This window comes from Delphinapterus leucas, chromosome X, assembly GCF_059928025.1.
Source record: "Delphinapterus leucas isolate spDelLeu-1000000601 "Yukka" chromosome X, BTC_Dleu_Yukka2, whole genome shotgun sequence".
Classification (NCBI taxonomy): domain Eukaryota; kingdom Metazoa; phylum Chordata; class Mammalia; order Artiodactyla; family Monodontidae; genus Delphinapterus; species Delphinapterus leucas.
The window spans coordinates 124,648,560-124,669,506 of record NC_143150.1 but is presented as its reverse complement, the minus strand read 5'-3'; the positions used below and the strand labels follow the sequence as shown (position 1 = coordinate 124,669,506).

Below are 20,947 nucleotides of genomic sequence, written 5' to 3'. Positions count from 1 at the left end.
TAATAGTTTTTCAGCTGATCTGGGGCACTATTGACTTTTCAATTCAGTAGATTAACCCTGATGGCTGTCAGCTGTTTTTCTTGTGACACACTTGGCAGTTTTCAAATTCTCTCCAGGGCGACTAGGCGGACTAAAGACCTTTAAACATAACTACTGATATTTTGACTCTACCTCCAAAAGGCACCAATAATCAGTTCAAAAGGGAGCGATTCTCCCGGGAACCCTACTTTGAGAAGCAGGTTTTACATGACCCTGGATTGCGAGTGCAGCTGCCCTCGTTTCATTGAAGTGAGGGAAACAACTGGAAGCTCTGCCACTGCTTAGAAACCAGAGTCCCGTTCAGCTGGGCCTAAGACAGAATGAGGGAAATTTAGGCGTGTCCCTAAGATACTTGTAGAACAGTGGTCCTCAATCTGGGGCACTTTTGCGCCCCGGGGGATATTTTGCAATGTCTGGAGATATCTGTGATTGTCAAGGGGCAGTGCTACTGGCGTCTAGCGGGTTCAAGTCAGGGATGCTGCTAAACATCTTACGATGCCACAAAGAATTATCTCACCAAAAATGGCAGTAGTGCTGAGATGGAGAAACTCCTAGAAAAAAGGAGATCGATCAACCAGGTTGCTTGGATTTAGACATGACATTGCCCCGATTGTGGTGGTAGAAATAAGAGGAAGCTGCTGCTTCTGCGGACCTCATGTCTGAGATAGCTTAAATACTCACGCTCCTCCCCCCAACCCCTAACGTTGTCTTTGCACTTGGAAGCTCCACGGCTGGCAGCCTGGAGTCTCTGTGACTCTAGGTTTCCTGCAGCCTATCTCTTCACTTCAGAAGACTCCAGACCTCGAATCACTCCATGCAGCCGAGAAAGGTATTTTCAACACTGGGACAAACTCAGATCATTTAAATAACTAGATCTATGAGCCATTCTCAGAGAGAGGGGAGGGGAGGAGAGGGAACCCAAATCACATGCAAAAGAAAAATTTCTTTTAGAATCTAATGAGTTTTTGTAGTCTCAAATGTCATATCTTCGAAGGTAAAGTAGATTTTTTAATAATGTTAGAAATGGTTTTCTGGAGTGCGTCTCTAGTCTAGATAACTTTCAGGAAGTAAATGCTGTTAATAGGTGTTTTCGGCAGCATGTCTTAGAGCCATGTTCCCAGCACGCTTTGAAGCTTCAGTACTTTGCTGTCTCTGAAATGTAAAGTTTGGTGTTTCCTCTTTACCTTAGTTGATGCTATTGGGTCCATCTCAGGCTGATCTTGACACCTCTCATGCTCTGCTCTCTTCAACCAGACCTCTCTGTTTCATTTTGGAAGAAGACTAGAAATGGTAAGGACAGCTAAGAGATCCCTAAAAAGTGTTATCTGTCATTTTTTTGTGGGAAGAACTGAAACCGGCAGGCAAGAGAGATGTTTAAGTATCTGTACTTCGGTTATTTGCTGAGGAAAACCTCTTCCATGATCTCTCACAATCAAGATTAATCATGGGGGTATTTTGTAATTTCAGATTAATCAATACTTGCTCTGTGCAACTTCCGACAGGAGTTACTGCATCCCACCCTGAGGAAGAGTGGATGTTTGAATTGGGGAAATAGCTTCTATGGGTCTAACTTTTTTCACCTCACGTTTTCAGCTTTAAAACTGTAGAAATCACTGAAGTTCCTTTCTGCTTTATCTAGCGTTTGGTGGCGTCTGAACGAGTATGTGTGTGTGGCAGCAGGAGCAGACGGGCAGGAGTAGGAATACAGGAGCCTGGGCTCGCGTACGGTCACAGAAAAGCAGAAGCAGACCGGACGTAAAGCAGTCGGGGAAATGGGACCTTAGTACAGGATTGGGCTCAGTTCCACATACAGCAGAGACACGTGGGGATTTATAGGCCAGGAACAGAGTGAGGGTCAGTGGTTGGAAAATTACTAAGAGGAAACATCAGGGTTAGGGGGCGTTCTGGCTGGACCGACCTGACGGGGTTCTTGCTGAAAGCAGGCCAGGGAGATGGGATATCATCACCTGGGGGATGGTAGGGATGAGAGACTTGATCAGATAGCAGGGATGATCAGATAGCGTGGTCAGGGATTCTGGCTAAACTGACCTAACAGGATTCTTGCTAAAACTGGCCACATGGACACAAAAGCCCCCAAATCAAGGCCTAGTGACTTAGAGAAGGCTGACTAAAGTTTAGTCGAGGAGAGAGTCTGTCAGTGCTGGCTCTCCCAGTCACTAGCTGGGGGACCTTGGGCGTATCACCTCAGCCCTCTGAAGCTCAACTTTTTTTGGCTATAAAATGAGCATTGCTGTACCTCTCCAGTTGCCTTGCAGGGCCATTGCAGGGGCTCAGATAACAAAATATATGTTCAAATCCTTTGCAAGTGCTGTGTGTTATTAGGTATGCCTAAAGTTCTTCACAAAAAGACATCAGTGGCCTTTTCTTGAAATTATTTTGTCACCCCAATTAGACACAATGGAGTGCCTGCACCAGGAACCCACTCTGACTTCTAGATCTGAATGTTGGCGCCTGGGCTCATTTCGTGTCTAAGGTCTAATGAAGAGTTAACCACAGGGCACTATGTTACAAAAGAAGCAACCGCTTAAAGTTTCATTTCCTAGAAACGCAGATGTCTATTTTTATGCCAACCCATGCCCGCATCTGCCTTTGCCCCTTGAGGGATGGCATGGTAGGGTTGATCGTGATAAACAGAGCTCACATTTACTGACCACTTACTACAAACTGAGCATCATGCTAAGGGCTGGATGTCTCTGTGTCGATTTCACCCTCCAAGCAGCCTTGTGAGGCACAGAGGAGGGAGCTGGGGCTTCAAGAGGGTTAAGAGCTTGTGATCTTGGCTGGGCAGCTCGACTCTGGTAGCGAGACCCCTCTGCTCTACCTCGACCAAGCTGGCCCGGCACACACTTCCACCCGGGACACAGTCAGTCACCGTGGGCTTCACTTATGATAATTTACTCCTGAAAAAAAATTGGGATATCTTTTATAAGGAAAGATATGAAAACAACTTTTAAAAGAAGAAATAGAAAAGACCAAAAAGCATAGGAAAATTATTCAATCTTATGAATACTTATAGGCCAGACCCTTTGATATGGAAACTCCACTTCTAGAAACTCTTAAAGAAACAATCAGGGATGTCACAAACAATTTACGAAGATAGCCTATGCAGCATGGCAAAGAGAATATCTCACGTCCAGTGTTGGGAAGGGGTTAATTAATTGTGGTCCACCCATTAAGTGGAATGTTATGTAACCATCAAATCATATTTCTTAAAAGAATAGTGAATGACATAAGAAAATACTCATGATATAATGGTAAATGGAAAAAGCAAGCTAGAAATTAAGTATCGTATATTCCTGATGTTTTTAATGCACGTACTAGACACTTACTAAATGTTGGTTAATCTGTGATGACGGTTTGCCTGGGTAAATGGGTTACCTATTTTTCTTAATAGTTTCGCAAGAGAGCCCTGCGTTCTAACCATCTGACAGTTGAGAAATCAGAGGCTCAGGAGGGAAAGTGATTCACCAAAGTCAGAGAGCACTTAGGTGGCAGAATAAGGATTTACAATCAAACCTTTCCACTGACGAAGCCCCCGCTAGTACTGAACTGCTTCTCACTGTGTGAAATAGATGCAGGAATAGGGAGATGAGTGTTAGAGGGAACATGCCAAAATAACAGTAGTTAACTGTAGCAAATTTCTTCATCGCCAGAGAGATAATAAGGAATTCGTTTACTAAATTAATCAAAATTGATGGTTTAAAAGTAGGGAAGATGGTGTTGAAATTAAAAACAGTCATTACAGATGAACCAACCAGTGTCTTTGCACCCCACGAATAGATCATTGATATCTCTGAAGCCCACCAAAGTTTAGGCCTGGGATAGCAAATGATGGCCGTGGGTCATATCCGGCCTGCCACCTGTTTTTGTATAGCCCACAAACTAAGAATTTTTTTATCTCTTTAAATGATTGAAAAAGTCGAAGGAAGATACTGTTTTGTGGCCCATAAAAGTTATATTAAAGTCAAAGTTTTGTGCCCACAATAGCTTTATTGTTAGTGTATTTGTTTACATATTGTCTATAACTGCTTTTGCGCTGCAGGGACAAATCTGAGTAGTTGTGACAGAGACCATGTGGCCTGCAAGACAAAGTGTTTACTGACTGGCCCATTACAAAAAAATGTGCCAATTGTGCTTTATGTGAAAAGGGGGATAGGGTATATTGTCCAGTAAGATTTAATATCTTACGGTCTTTGGTGCCTGTTGTGATGCATAGTAGCTGTTGAGTTCCTAATTTATGTAAGACAACTTTATATCATTTTACTCTTTTATTTTGAAAGCTAGGTCTGTTGGGCTAAAATGGTAGAAGGGAAATGATACAAAGTCTCTTTATTTAAGTAAGTGGGTTATATCCTTGTACTTAATTTTTTGGTTGTTATGTAATGAAACTTTGATGTCCATGGTAATTACAGTTTACAGAGGTTAGCCTATAATTAGGAATATTTCAGAATTTGCAAAAAGGGGATATTTGGTCATAAGTCTTTTAGGGAAATTCCCAGTGGAGGCTGGCCTATAAAACAATAGCACATAACTTCCCTTATTCTTTGCCCCTCCCTTAGCCCCTAGGGTGATACATACAAGGCACATCTAGTTTTCAAACAATTCAGTGTCATGGCAACATGACAAAAGGTTAGTGAATTCAAATTCAGGGGTTTCCCACAATTGCTCCCCACTCCTTGCCTCTTCCAGGTTTCCTTCTCCTGATTCTCCAGTTGGCCATCACCTCTGGTTCAACGCAGCCCATCCATTTACGGGATCCCCACCGCGCCATGACATCCTTTGCTTCCATAGATTGGTTTCAGTGACTCCCTCCACCAGAAATGCATATTCCAACACTTCCTTTTCAACTCAGGCAACGTGGCTTTTTCTCTGCTCTGTGATCTTAAAAATAAATGGGAGGAGTAGCTGAGGGCACCTAGCTGTTGTCCCCTGAAGTCTGGCTCATAGTAGCCCGCAGGTATGTTGGCCTTCAGACTGGCTACTGGGTAGATGAGCGGAGGATGGAGAAGAATTTTGCTGCAAGTCATTAAATCTAACCAGATCATAGCCATGCAAAATTATATAATAAAGGCCAGAAGGGGAATACCGATGCAATACAGAAAGGTGAGAGGTTCTACCTGCCACCAGGTAATCACACCCAACTTCGTCTTCCTGGAGGGCTCTCTCCACCTTCCCCTCTCCTACCCCCAGCCACTCGTGCCGGCTGCTCACTCTTAGCTGATAACCCAGCTTCCGGCTTCCCTGACTGCATCAGAGAATTGGAAGAGCAATTGGGAGAGATGGCCCACCGGCTCCCCTCTGCTTGTGTGCCCGCCTAGAGCTTCTGCACCCACCCGTCCTGCCTGACCTCCTGTCCAGTTACCCAGCATCGTGTAGCAGATCCCCCCAAAACCCACTGGCTTGATACCACCACTGTCCTGGAGTGTTTTATGTGGCGGGCCCACGGGTTGACTGGGTTCACTGAGGCGTCTGTGGCGCTGGGTGTGTCCGCCACTTGCAGTCGGTGTCTGGGGCTGGACTCACCCCCGCACAGTTCTGGTGCCTGGATGGGGAGACTCCACAGCTGCGGGCTGCCACTGGCTCCACGTGGTCTCTCCAATATGGCAGCTGTGCTGTCCCCGGGCTTCTTCCAAGGCTGGTGGCTCAGAGCTCCAGTTCAAGTGGAGAGAGAGACAAAGAGATCACGAGAGAAGGAGTGCTTGGTGAGGTGGAAACACTCCTACCTTTTCTGTCCCAGCCTGGCAAGTCCTGCAACATCGCTTCTTCGGCTGCTCTCCTCCAGATACGGAAAAAAGCCTGCCCAGGTTCAAAGGAGGATGGGAGATAGGTGAACCAATTTGCAGACTCTTAAACTAAGGATGGAATTTTTATAATCCTTGCCAAAGCCAGTCTCCCCGCTAGTGCGCTGGGTCACCGCCCTGCTTTCCTCCCCTGTCTCTCCTGCATCTTCTTCGGCATTATTATTCACGATGGGGGTTTGGGGAAGTTTCTTCCGCACTCTCACCAGCATTACAACATGCTGTTATGCTTGCCATCCTCAGATATATCCTCTTGACCCTCTTGGCCCCGGGAACTACCACCGGTATCTTTGTTCCCAGAAATGTTTGCTGCCGGCAGCTCCTCCCCTCACATGCTTCCAAGAACTTGGAAGTCATATTTGCTTTGGCTTCACCTTCAGAATCTATCCAGTATCTGGCAAGTTCTCACCACCTCCACCCCTGCCAGCTGGGGCTTTTGCTTGAATTACCGTAATAGCCTCTTGCCTGGTCTCCACGCTTCCACCCTTCCCCTCGTTGTCTCTTTCAACACAGCAACCAGCATGATCCTTCTAACATGAAGTCAGACCGTAGCACTCTTTGGCTGAAAACCTTGCCACGGATCGGCCTGCCGCTCCTTGTTGGGATGGCCGACTAGGCCCTGTAGGCATCCTCGGCGTGGGCCTGGGGCCCCTCCCTCTTTGTTTTTTAAATTGATTTATTTTATTTATTTTTGGCTGCGTTGGGTCTTCGTTGCTGCGCACAGGCTTTCTCTAGTTGCGATGAGCAGGGGCTACGCTTTGTTGCTGTGCGCGGGCTTCTCATTGCGGTGGCTTCTCTTGTTGCGGAGCACGGGCTCTAGGCACGCGGGCTTCAGTAGTTGTGGCACCTGGACTCAGTAGTTGTGCCTCGCGGGCTCTAGAGCGCAGGCTCAGTAGTTGTGGCGCACGGGCTTAGTTGCTCCGCGGCATGAGGGATCTCCCCGGCCCAGGGCTCGAACCCGTGTCCCCTGTGTTGACAGGCGGATTCTTTTTTTGCCTTTTTTTTTTTTAAACATCTTTATTGGAGTATGATTGCTTTACAATGTTCTGTTAGTTTCTGCTGTATAACAAAGTGTATCAGCTATATGCATACGTATATCCCCATATCCCCTCCCTCTTGCGTCACCCTCCCACCCTCCCTATCCCACCCCTCTAGGTGGTTGCAAAGCACCAAGCTGATCTCCCTGTGCTATGCGGCTGTTTTCCACTAGCTATCTGTTTAACATTTGGTAGTGTATATATGAAGATATACAGATGGCCAACAAACTCATGAAAAGATGCTCAACATCACTAATTATTAGGGAAATACACATCGAAACTACAGTGAGCTATCACCTGACACCGGTCAGAAAGGCCATCATCAAAAAATCTACAAACAATAAATGCTGGAGACGGTGTGGAGAAAAGGGAACCCTCTTGCACTGTTGGTGGGAATGTAAATTGATTCAGCCATTATGGAGACCAGTATGGAGGTTCCTTAAAAAACTAAAAATAGAACTACCATATGACCCAGCAACCCCACTACTGGGCACACACCCTGAGAAAACCATAATTCAGAAAGAGACAAGCACCACAGTGTTCATTGCAGCACTTTTTACAATAGGCAGGTGGATTCTTAACCACTGCGCCACCAGTGAAGCCCTGCTTAGACCGTTGTGAAAGAACAGCAGCCTGAGGTTCTGGGGGTCTAGGAAGGAGCACTGAGGTCAGTTAGCTCAGTCCCCGTAGTGTGTAGATGAGAAAATCAAGGTTTAGGAGGATTCAGTCAGTAGGTGTTCATCAGAGTGGTTGACTTTCTTTAAGTTTAATTTTTATTTATTTTTTATTGAAGTATAGTTGATTTACAATATTGTGTTAGTTTCAGGTGTACAGCAAAGTGATTCGGTTATACATACATACATATGTGTGTGTGTATCTATATTCTTTTTTCATTCTATTCCATTGTAGGTTATCACAGAATATTGAGTAGAGTTCCCTGCGCTGTGCAGTAGGTCCTTGTTGTTTATCTATTTTATATATAGCAGTGTGCATCTGTTAATCCGCTGCTCCCAATTTATCCCTCCCCCCTTTCCCAAACAAACCATAAGTTTGTTTCCTATGTCTGTGAGTCTCTTTCTATTTTGTAAATAAGTTCATTTGTATCATTTTTTTTAGATTCTACATATATCATATGATATTTGTCTTACTTCACTTAGTATGATAATCTCTAGGCTGACTCCTGATCTGACTTTGAGTTCACAGGAGCTAAGCCCCAGAATACATAAACATGAGAAGTCAGACTAATCCTGGTCTTCCTCTAACTTGTTGCAAAACTCAAACCACTGAAACTCATTTCCTCCCTCCTGCCATCTGTCCTTCTGTGTCCTCAGATTGCATCCATGTCAGGAGCTTGCAAAGTCTTGAAGCTAAAAGCAGTTAGCAAAGCACAAAGTTAGACTCATCTAAGTCCATGTGTTTTCCTGTTAGGAGCCATAGCTCTACAACCGTAGACATTCTAGCAGGAATCTAAAATGGATCTCACATCAGGAGAATACACTTTTGAATACAGTCCTGCCACAAAAATGAGGCATCTAAGGGGACACGTGTCGCCTCTTCAGAGGGTTGTGTATTCAAGCTTCTGTTTGAAGGGTGGGCAGGCAGCCTTACCTTTAGGCCTGACTAGCCCCCATCCCACAAACTCTTCTTTCTCCCCTGCCGTGGATTTCCCTGAAAGCAGAGAGTTCTCTGCTTGGGAATATACACGGCTTCTGAGACGCAGCAGTGGAGGAATTTGGTTCCTAATTGGGCAGGAATGGTGTCTAACTCATTATCATTCCCCTACTGCATCTAACATGGTGCCTTGCATGGAGGAGATTTATTGAGAGAAGAGAACACCTGTGCATACAGAATCAAACATTCCCATTTTTACCATAATTAGCTCACAAATTGAGCATCCAAATTTACCCAGTGTATTTGCACGTGTAATTAGCTATGATTCATGGCTAAAGCTGGGCCTATTATGGTGTATTATGCTATTTTACAAATCAAATTCCTGAAAGCTTATGTTTTGGGCAATCACTGCCAAAAAAGCAAAAAAAACAAAATAACGTGGATTATTTGTATGAAATGAAAAAAAAAAGAGGCCTGGCGTTATGCTGAACGAACGCTTACATTTGAAAATAGCATTAGTTGAAGCGAAGGTCCTAGCTTCAGTCTGAAGCAGGTAGTTGCCCATGGTTTGAAAGGAGAAATTTCCATGGGAATAAAGGAATATTTCGCATTTTAAAATCATCTTCTCAAGAATATCTTTTCGTTCTTAAGCCTCAAAGGTATTATTTCTCTATAAATAACAAATTTAGAAAGGCTTTGTTCGTTGACTCAGGTTTCTTCCTCACCTGCTTGATCAGGGTCCATCTGTGAGTTCCAGGCAGCCTGCGCAGAGAGCCGAGAGAAGGCTTGCCTTGCATACAGCGTTCCAGGGGCCATTTGGGCTGGGACTCAACGACTGAGTATAAGACAGGGACAGTCCCATCCTGGCTGTGCCTGTTCCCAGGAGAGACAAATGAGCTCTGTGCTCTCACTAGGGTTTCGGGCTCAAGGGGCCAGAACTTCTGAGAAAGCAGATTGCCTAGAGCTCTTCTGCGGGTCTGCTTCCCACAGCCTCCCTCTGACTGCATCCACTTTGTCCTCTGTGGCTCTTTTCCCATTTCAGCCCTTCTTTTAGAGGCCCCCCAACCCTCCTGGTCTCTCCTCGTCCCCTTGTCAAAAACCTGATCTTTGGAAAGACTTTGCTATTTATGATCATTGAGCCTTCCATGGGATTTGAAGAATGTTCAAAGCCTTGATTTACTCAGCAGATACTTATCTTGTGCGGAGGTGGCAGGCATCATCATCACAAGTAAAGACAAGTCCGTGAACCTCAGAGTGTTTAGCACCTAGAGGGGGCGATGGGTGAGTTGATACCAAGACCCCTGGAAAGGTAGGCTAGCAGGATGGCTGAGGGCCAGCTCTGTATCTGAGTCGCCTGGATCTTAGAGCTAATTCCGTGTGCAAGTGGAAGGTTTTGTCTAGACCAGGGGCCTGAAAACTATGAGCTCTGGACCAAATCTGTCCCACCACCTGATTTTGTGAGGTAAGAATGGTTCTGACCACCTTAATTCGTTATGTTCTAAATAGTTATTTAAGTAGCCACATAACAGCCTCAATTTGGTCTACAATATTGGCTGTCTGGCCCTTTACAGAAGAAGTTTGCCAAGCCCTGGCCCTGACCAACACTGTCTAATAGAACTTTCTACAGTGATGGAAAATGTTCCCGTATCTGCATGCTCAAATACGGTAGCCATGAGCCTGATGTGACTTTGAGCCCTTGAAATATGGTTAGTGTGACTGAGGAACTGAATTTCAAAATTGCACTTAATTTTAATTCATTTAAGTGTAAACAACCGCATGTGACTGGTGGCTATCACAATGGCCAGAGCAGCTTTAGACCATTTAAGTCTAAAGATTCTGTATTCTCTCAGCGTTCTTCTCTCTGAATTTAATCAACTTCCCAGAGGCTGTCTGAGTCAAGAGGAAGGCAACACTCTTAATCAGATTTTTTGGGCCCTGGACTGGCGTTCACTGTCTGCTAGAAAATGCTTAATGGAAAGTGCTCGAAAAATGCATGAGAGCATACACTTACTTCCTCTTCAAGCTGTATCTGTGACATCTGCTGTTGTTTGGGGTAAGGCAGTTGGCTTTTTCAACCCCACAAGGCCCCAAATTAAGGAAGTCTTAATCATCTTTAGAGTTTAGGCTGCAGGCAGAGAAAACCTCACTTAGCAAAGCTATATTTCCTTCTATCCCTGCTTGCAGAACTGGAGCTAAAGTTAGCCTCCCATTCCTGCTAGGCTAACTTCAGCCCTATAGGTCATTTCTCTCATAAGATTGCCTAGGACAAGAAGAAGTCATCAACACATGCCATCATTATGAATATTGTCAAACCATTTCCCCTAAGAGTAAAGTTGCAGTTGGCATTCTGGGGATGTCATGTACAGCGTGGTGACTATAGTTAATAATATTATACTGCATATTTAAAAGTTGCTAAGACAGTAGATCTTAAGAGTTCTCATCACAAGAAAAAAATTGTAACTATGTGCAGTGATGCACGGTAACTAACTGTGGTGATCATTTCACAATATATACATATATTAAATCATTATGTTGTACACCTAAAACTAATACAATGCTATATGTCAATTATATTTCAATAAGACTGGAAAAACAAAAGTCACAGTTGGCAGGTATTCTGCCTTCCAAGATAGCATAGGTGACAGTTGTATCAAGTGTTTTTGTGACAGCGTAACATGTGTCACTAGTTTTTTAGTTTCCAATACCTGAGTCTTTCTTTCTTTCTTTTTAAATTAATTTTATTGAAGTGTAGTTGATTTACAATGTTGTCTTAATTTCCGCTGTACAGCACAGTGACTCACTTATACATTAATGTATATGTTCTTTATCATATTCTTTTCCATTATGGTGTATTACAGGATACTGAATACAGTTCCCCATGCTCAACAGTAGGACCTTGTTGTTTATCCATCCTATATATATTAGTCTGCATCTGCTAATCCCAAACTCCCAGTCCATCTCTCCCCTACCCCCCCCCTTGCCAACCACAAGTCTGTTCTCTGTATCTGTGAGTCTGTTTCTGTTTCATAGATATGTACATAGATATGTACATTTGTGTCATTCTAAATTCTACACCACTAAAATTAGGTTTGCAGTCATGCAATAGAAATTCCAGTTAACACTGGCTGAGCATAACAATCTTGTGATTTCTCATAAACTCCTAGAAGTCAGCAGTTCAGAGCTTTTGTTTCCACTCTGCTCTATGAGGTCATGCAAGGATCTCGATACTCTGGATCATCTACCTTGTTGCTTCACCAACCCTAGCACATTTTCCTCATTTGCATCATTCCAAGATGGTGGCTACAATATCCATATTACAAGAAGCCAGATGGAAGTAGACAGGAGGAAGGGGAAGAGTCTCACTGTTTAAGGACATGTCCCAGAAATTACACATCTCACTTCCTCTTCCATCACATTGGCTTTAACATAGTCATATGGTCATAGCTGCAAGGGAGTCTGAGAAATATAATCTTTTTTCAGAGCGGCATATGCCCAACTCTAAATGGAGATTCTATCACTATGAGATGAAAGAAAGGGGAAAAATATATAGATATAGAACAATCTCTGGAGCCTCTGAGAATAATAAAAGGAATTGGGAGTATCAGGAAATACTCCTGGAATAAGAACAACATACAGTTAATCTACACATATGCAAGTGGCAGCATCTCATCTGGAAAGAACTAATGGTGTTCCACATTCTATTTTATTTTATTTTTCATTTATTTTTAAATTTTTGGCTGCATTGGGTCTTTGTTGCTCCGCGTGAGCTTGCTCTAGTTGCAGTGAGCAGGGGCTACTCTTCGTTGTGGTGCACGGGCTTCTCATCGTGGTGGCTTCTCTTGTTGCAGAGCACGGGCTCTAGGCAAGTGGGCTCAGTAGTTGTGGCTCGCGGGCTCTAGAGCGCAGGCTCAGTAGCTGTGGTGCCTGGCTTAGTTGCTCCGTGGCATGTGGGATCTTCCCGGACCAGGGCTCGAACCCGTGTCCCCTGCACTGGCAGGTGGATTCTTAACCACTGTGCCACCAGGGAAGTCCCCCACATTCTATTTTAAATCTGTATATTTTTTCCCTCCTCCACTAGGCTTTGAGCTCTTTAAGGACAGAGATTCTATATCTGCTGCTCCTAGTAGGTATCCAATCAATATTCATCAAATGAAAGAATGAATGAGTCAGTAGAACTCTGATTTTTTTTAAATAAATTCTTTCGCACCAGATACTTGGTACAGTTTCAAGCTAAAGAACTGTTGGGGAATTTTCTAGTCCAAGCCCATTGTCTTGATCTAGGAAGGTTGTCTGGGTCCTTGGTATCCCATATTGCTATTTCTGTGTCCATCATCCTCTTGTAGGGGATCTCCTCCTGAGCACAGTGCCCACCTCTGAAGGGTACACAGAGAATGAACTATGAAGGCAGGGCAGGACCCAGTTCGTCTAACCTCCATCTGGAGTTCTTTTCACAACCTCACATGTAATCAGTGAAGTAGGAGATGAGAGGAGAAGGCAACTGCTTCTGTCTGGGTTGATCCCAGAAAGCTTCTTGAAGAAGATAGGTTTGAACTGGGCATTATAAAAGCAGAGCTTCCTAAACCTTTCCCCCCAAGGAACCCCAGGGCAAATAGAAGAGGGAGAATGTGACCCCTGAGGAGGCTGGGGGTGTAGCCTGAAGGAACCTACTCCAAGGAGAAATTTCTTTTAACTATTTTGCTCTGTTCCACTATTCATTCATGTATGCATTCATTCTTTCATTCATGTATTTAGCAAACATAATGCAGCATTAAGTGCCAGACATTGTCTTTTATGAAGACACACAAGACCCTGCTCTCTTGAAGCTTACGTTTTCATGCAGAATAGATGTAAAACAAGTAAGCACGTAAACCAGAAGCACATAAATGATCAACAAGATAATTTCTGATGGTGCTTAAGGCTATGAAAGAAATAAAGCAGAATAGTCTAGTGCAGAGTACATATACCTCTCTGTGCCTCAGTTGACTCATCTGTAAAATGGAAATGATAATAGAGGTCTACAATTCCAAAATCCCCTAACTGAAAGCTTTGTCATAATTCAGTTGATGGTAAGCACGACTTGATCTGAACTCATTTGGAAGTGCATCTTGACCTGAACCGTATTATGTAGTAGTAGTAGTAGTTGTTGTTGTTCTTCTTCTTTTTTTTAAATCCCACTTAGAGTGGACAGTCCTGTGCTTCACTGCACATATTTTTTGTGTGTTTGATTATGAGATGCTGCCCCAGACTCCAGTTGGAGTATTACATAATACGAGGTACATGCATCATATTACCTTCTACGATCCGAAAAATTCTGAGTTCCAAAACACATCTAGGTCCAAAGGCTGTGGATAAGGGATCGAAGACCTCATGCAGTTATTATGAGGATTAAATGAGTTCATATATGTAAAGCACTGAAACCGTTGCCCAGCATATGGTAAATGCTACCTAAGTTACCTACTGTTCCTGCCTTTATCACTATTCTTACATGGGAGGGTATTTAGAAAAGTTGCCTAGAGACGGCCTCTCTGAGGATGTGTCATTTAAGCAGACAGCCAAGGGATGAGAATGACCTGGCTGTGGGAAGAGGAGGAGAAAGATAACTTCGGGAAGACGGAACAGCAAGTGCCAAGACTGGCTCAAGTGCAGAACAGAAAACAGGCCGGATGTCTGGTATGTGGTCCAAGAAGGGGAAAGGTGGTTCAAGGTCAGAGTGGTAGGCTGGAGTCAGAACATGCACGATATAAACAATGGTGAAGACTTTGGACTTCATTCAAAATGTAATAAGAAATCATTGTAGTTGATCTGATTCGTGTTTATAAAGACTGCTCTGATGCTCTTGATGGATGAATTGTGGAGGAGGAAGGGGGCAAGGGAGAGCAGGTCGGAGGCCAGTGTGTAGTACAGGGTGAGACCTCATGGCAAAGTGGAGTAGGGTTGGAGTAGCAGACAAGGAGAAAAGTGGACAGGTGCGAGAAAAAGTTCAGAAATAAGGGAGAAAAAGACTTTCTGATTAATTTTGCATTCGTTGTAATTTATAATATGTCCATGTATAGAGGCTGCGAATGTCACAGTCATGGTCTCCAGTGTGTTAAGGTCAGTGGTTTGCTGGACCCAGCTCCTGGGAATGGGATCGGAAGAGGGCACCTGGTTCATGATTTGTCTTTGTCATTTATCCATTTGGTCCCCGCCTAGACCTCCCTGGTCCTTAATATCACGCTTAGCAGCATTACTTATTGCCTTTTGATAGTGGGATTCATGAACCCATCATGTCTTCCGACAGAAGCATAGCTGAGGATGGGTTCAGGGTCTGGGATCCTGTTATCAGGGACCATACAAATAGCTCACTGTACTTATCCCCTTTCCCTCTTCTAAAGCCCTTCCCCCGCATCTTGACTTAATCCCCCTTCCCTGAGTGGTGGATGCTTTTCCTGAATTTTTGAGTAAGATTGATGCCCAAGGAAGATACACTATTTAGCTAAGGGCTTCCCATACTCCCGGCCTTTGCCACATCTTCCCAGGGATCTGACTGCTCCAGATTGAGAAGTACAGCCTTAAGAGATAACCAGAATTCTGGTGGGTGGCAATGGTAGGAAAGAGGACTCCAGGTGGAAGGGCTTGCAGGTCAGGGAACTGCAAGCTGGTCTTGGGCTCAGTGATTAGAGAAGCTGGTAGGGGAGTTGTATGAGGTCAACCTAGACAAGGAGATGGAGCCAAATTATGGAAGGCTTTGGACACCGTGATCAAAAGTTAGGGCTCGGGCTTCCCTGGTGGCGCAGTGGTTGAGAGTCCGCCTGCCGATGCAGGGGACACGGGTTCGTGCCCTGGTCCGGGAAGATCCCACGTGCCGAGCAGCTGGGCCCGTGAGCCATGGCCGCTGAGCCTGCGCGTCCGGAGCCTGTGCTCCGCAACGGGAGGGGCCACAACAGTGAGAGGCCCGTGTACCGGAAAAAAAAAGAAAGCTGAGGGGAAATTTTGCTTATTTACCCTCCATTGGAGGGATTAAGGGAAGTAGACACTTGGTTTATTAGATATCAGTATGACTGGTTGATTCAGTCAGTTGGGGGGACAGAAGCATTAATGGAGCTGGAAGTCTGCTGTAGAGACACAGGCTGGATCATTCCATGGATAAACACCGGTTAAATGAAAACCAGTGTTCTGGAGGAAAATACTGCTACAAGTCCTGAAACTGGAGAGCAAGTCTGTGGTTAAACCACCCTCTACGCAGGGCAAGCTCGAGTTAATATGATGGTTAGTAAAGCTCTTCAAGTGTGTCCCATGTTCCCTTTTAAGGTCTTTCTTCCCAGGGTGCAAGTGTCTCTCATGCTAAACCTGGATGCCCAAGAATCGCCATTAAGAGTAGGTTCCCACATGTCTCAGTTGGCCTGAGGGAGTCTTAGTTTATGCCTGTAGTCTTGGCATAAATTATTAACAGCCCCTCCCTTTTCCTTCCCATGTGTATCCTGTTTGATCAATTGGGGTCACCCAGGCAGTGCCCTGACTCTCTACCCTCCCCTTTCCAAATTTGTGTAATATAAACCCAATGTGTAGGGAAAACGTTCATCCCCAAATCATCTCGGAGATGATTTCCAAAAACAGTCGAAGAGGAAAGCCCGGCTTATAGATAGTAGTGCCAAAATGGCGGGAGTTGTGCGACCTTGGACAAATCAGCTAATATCGCTGAGCTGTGTCTTATTCTGTAAAATGGGGGTAATGGATCACCTTTGTTTCCCTCCTTAGAATATTAAGAGGCTCGAGTATTGTGAAGGACTCTTCTAATGTGTACCAGGGCAGGCTTAACAAACAAACATTAACTGCACTAAAGTTTTTCTTTCCAGATGTAGCTGCATTTTAACATTCCTTCACCCCCGCACACCCCTGTCAAATTTCAGACTTCGGCAGCTGATTGATGGCTCTTCCATTGCAGCATTCTAAATAACAGTGAATAGGAAAACGCTGCTTCTCCCAACTTAAAAGCTATAATACTGAAAAGCTAAGATGCTAAAAGCTAAATATGTAACTAAGTTTTTTATGAACCTCAGTAATTGACAACTACAGTCATGGGGTGGAGGTTGGGGTGCTGTTTAGACCGGTGAGAACCATCAACCCGGACTGTTTAGTTTCAAATGTAGCAAAAGAGAGGCAGCAAACGGGAATTTTAAATTCTGATTCTTGGTGTATTTTAGAAGGGCGATTTGTTCTTTCTTTTACTTTCAGGTGTTTCTAATGTGGACCTCGAAGAGACAATTTCTCATCCTTTTTAACATGATCCTAATTTCCGAACTCCTTGGGGCTAGATGGTTTCCTAAAACTCTGCCCTGTGATGTCACTCTGGATGCTCCAAACGCCCATGTGATCGTGGACTGCACAGACAAGCATTTGACAGAAATTCCTGGAGATATTCCCACCAATGCCACCAACCTCACCCTCACCATTAACCATATAGCGGGTATCTCTCCAGCGTCCTTCTACCGGCTGGACCACCTGGTAGAGATCGATTTCAGATGCAACTGTGTACCTGTTCGACCGGGGCCAAAAGACAATGTGTGCACCAGAAGGCTGCAGATTGAACCCAGCAGCTTTAGTAAACTCATTTATTTAAAATCTCTTTACCTGGATGGAAACCAGCTTCTAGAAATACCTCAGGATCTTCCTCCCAGCTTACAGCTGCTGAGCCTTGAGGCCAACAACATCTTTTCGATCATGAAAGAGAACCTAACAGAACTGGCCAACCTAGAAATACTCTACCTGGGCCAAAACTGTTACTATCGCAATCCTTGTAATGTTTCGTTTTCCATTGAAAAAGATGCTTTTCTAAATATGACAAATTTAAAATTGCTCTCCCTAAAAGATAACAATATCTCAGCTGTCCCCACTATTTTGCCACCTACTTTAACTGAACTCTATCTTTATAACAACATCATTGCGAAGATCCAAGAAGATGATTTTAATAACCTCAATCGACTGCAAGTTCTTGACCTAAGTGGAAATTGCCCTCGTTGTTATAATGCTCCGTTTCCTTGTACACCCTGTGAAAATAATTCTCCCCTACAGATCGACCTAAATGCTTTTGATGCATTGACAGAATTACAAATTTTACGTCTACACAGTAACTCTCTTCAGTATGTGCCCCAAAGATGGTTTAAAAACGTTAACAAACTTAAAGAACTAGATCTTTCCCAAAACTTCTTGGCCAAAGAAATTGGGGATGCCAAATTTTTGCATCTTCTCCACAACCTTGTCCAATTGGATCTGTCTTTCAATTATGAACTTCAGGTCTATCATGCATTTATGAATCTGTCAGACGCATTTTCTTCACTGAAAAACTTGAAAGTTTTGCGGATCAAAGGCTATGTCTTTAAAGAGCTGAGAAGTTCATACCTCTCCCCATTACATAATCTTTCCAATCTTGAAGTTCTTGATCTTGGCACTAACTTTATAAAAATTGCTGACCTCAGCATATTTAACCAATTTAAAACATTGAAATTCATAGATCTCTCAGTGAATAAAATATCACCTTCAGGAGATTCAAGTGAAGATGGCTTCTGCTCTAACATGAGAACTTCTGTAGAAGGTCATGGGCCGCACGTCCTTGAAGCATTACATTATTTCAGGTATGATGAATTTGCAAGGAGTTGCAGGTCCAAAAGCAAAGAGCCTCCTTCTCTCTTGCCTCTTAATGAAGATTGTTACAAGTATGGGCCGACCTTGGACCTAAGTGGAAATAATATATTTTTTATCAAGTCTTCTGAGTTTCAGCATCTTTCTTTCCTCAAATGCCTAAACTTATCGGGAAATACCATTAGCCAGACGCTTAATGGTAGTGAATTTCAGCCTTTAGTGGAGTTGAAATATTTGGACTTCTCTAACAATCGGCTTGACTTACTCTACTCAACGGCATTTGAGGAGCTACGCAACCTGGAAGTCCTAGATATAAGTAGTAACAGCCATTATTTTCAATCAGAAGGAATAACTCACATGCTAAACTTCACCAAGAACCTCAAGGTTCTGAAGAAACTGATGATGAACAACAATGACATCGCCACCTCCACCAGCAGGACCATGGAGAGCGAATCTCTTAAAATTCTGGAATTCAGAGGCAATCATTTGGATATTTTATGGAGAGATGGTGATAACAGATACTTAAAACTCTTTAAGAGTCTGCTGAGCTTAGAGGAATTGGACATCTCTGAAAATTCCCTGCGTTTCTTACCTAGTGGAGTTTTTGATGGTATGCCTCCAAATCTGAAGACTCTCTCCTTGGCCAAAAATGGGCTCACGTCTTTCAATTGGGGAAGACTCCAGTACCTGAGCAATCTAGAAACGTTGGACCTCAGCTACAACCAACTGAAGACTGTCCCTGAGAGATTATCCAACTGTTCCCACAGCCTCAAGAAACTCATACTTAAGAACAATCAAATCAGGCACCTGACAAAGTATTTTCTACAAGATGCTTTCCAGTTACGACATCTGGACCTGAGCTCAAATAAAATCCAGGTTATCCAAAAGACTAGTTTTCCAGAAAACGTCCTCAACAATCTGAACATTTTGTTTTTGCATCACAATCGGTTTCTGTGCAACTGTGATGCTGTGTGGTTTGTCTGGTGGGTTAACCATACAGAGGTGACGATTCCTTACTTGGCCACAGATGTGACTTGTATGGGACCAGGAGCACACAAGGGCCAGAGTGTAGTGTCTCTGGATCTATATACCTGTGAGTTAGATCTGACTAACTTCATCCTGTTCTCACTTTCCATATCGGCAGCTCTCTTTCTGATGATGATCACAACAGCAAACCATCTCTATTTCTGGGATGTGTGGTATAGTTACCATTTCTGTAAGGCCAAAATAAAGGGCTATCGACGTCTGATATCACCAAATTCTTGCTACGATGCTTTTATTGTGTATGACACTAAAGACCCAGCAGTGACAGAGTGGGTTTTGGATGAGCTGGTGGCCAAATTGGAAGACCCAAGAGAGAAATGTTTTAATTTATGTCTCGAGGAAAGGGACTGGTTACCAGGGCAGCCTGTTCTGGAAAATCTTTCCCAGAGCATACAGCTTAGCAAAAAGACAGTGTTTGTCATGACAGACAAGTATGCAAAGACTGAGAATTTTAAGATAGCATTTTACTTGTCCCATCAGAGGCTCATGGATGAAAAAGTGGACGTAATTATCTTGATATTCCTTGAGAAGCCCCTTCAGAAGTCCAAGTTTCTCCAGCTCCGGAAGAGGCTCTGTGGGAGTTCTGTCCTTGAGTGGCCAACAAACCCACAGGCTCATCCGTACTTCTGGCAGTGTCTGAAAAACGCCCTGGCCACAGACAATCACGTGACCTACAGTCAGGTGTTCAAAGAGACAGCCTAGCCCTTCTTTGCAAAATGTGACTGCCTAACTTACCAAGGAGAGGCTCGGCTGCCTAGATTGGCTCATCCGTGTCCCACCAAAAGAGTGTTTTAAACTTTTCCAAGCCCTGAGATTGCCCATATTGGAGAGGAGTCACCGATATATGACAGAGGAACTGGAAAATTGGGATTTATATAAGCGTCAAGTCATCTTTCTTAGCTCTCTCTGTCTCCATTTGCAGTTGAGTCTCTGCCTTCTGCTCCTGTATAAAATACTGTTGGGAGAAGGGTGGCAAGTAGAGGACATGGCACTTTGATTCTCCTGGAATTGTGATTATTACGTAAACACACAGTCACTAAATTGAGAAGAACTGCATTTCTACCCTTAAGAAGTACTGGTATATATGGAAATAGGGTAAAAAAAAAATGCTCAGGGTCTACCTATATGACATTAAAATGCACCAGAGTTAATTAGTGGGAATAAACCAAAAACAAAAACAGTTAACTCCTCAACCAATTGCTTGAGTGTAATCTAGCACCCCCTTCTGTGCAGACTGAGTGTTGGCACCCAACAGGTGGTTGCTGCTCAAGTGCTCCTCGCTCGTTTCCCCTGGGCCTGTTATTGGGTTCTGTGGGGAAATAGAAACATCTTTGCCATTGATGGACATAGTCTACTTACAAATGGGAGAAAAATAAAGTGCTCTGCCTTTATGCAAAATGATGCTCTTCACCTTTGATGATAATTTACCTGCTTAAATATTGCTGTGGACTAAATGTTTGTGCCCACCCCCAAATTCATATGTTGAAATCCTAACCCCCAATATGATGGTATTAGGAGGCGGGGTTTTTGAGAGGTGATTAGATCACGAGAGTGGAGCCCTCATGATGGGATTACTGCCTTAGAAGAAGCAGCCAGAGGACTGAGGATACAAAGAGAAGTGGGCAGTCCGCAAGCCACAAGAGGACTCTCACCAGAACCAGATCGTGTTGGCACTCTGATCTCAGACTTCCGTCCTTCAGACCTGTGAGAAATAAATGTTTGTTCTTTAAGCCACCCGGTTTGTGATGTTTTGTTATAGCAACCAAGCTAAGACAAATA

The 20,947-nt window shown here is 43.9% G+C and overlaps 1 protein-coding gene across 2 annotated transcripts; it reads left to right on the top strand.

The window, feature by feature from the left end:
• The first annotated feature begins 660 nt into the window (after window positions 1–660).
• TLR7 (toll like receptor 7) lies at window positions 661–20,902 on the top strand. 2 transcript variants are annotated; one of them, XM_089904794.1, is made up of 3 exons: window positions 661–868; window positions 1,229–1,329; window positions 16,721–20,902. In XM_089904794.1, exons 2-3 carry the CDS (start codon window positions 1,327–1,329, stop codon window positions 19,868–19,870), a joined length of 3,153 nt encoding a protein of 1,050 aa, XP_089760920.1. In that variant the 5' UTR covers window positions 661–868; window positions 1,229–1,326; the 3' UTR covers window positions 19,871–20,902. The 2 variants fall into 2 exon arrangements, with proteins under 2 accessions (XP_089760920.1, XP_089760919.1); XM_089904793.1 differs by lacking the exon at window positions 1,229–1,329.
• Window positions 20,903–20,947: the final 45 nt, after the last annotated feature.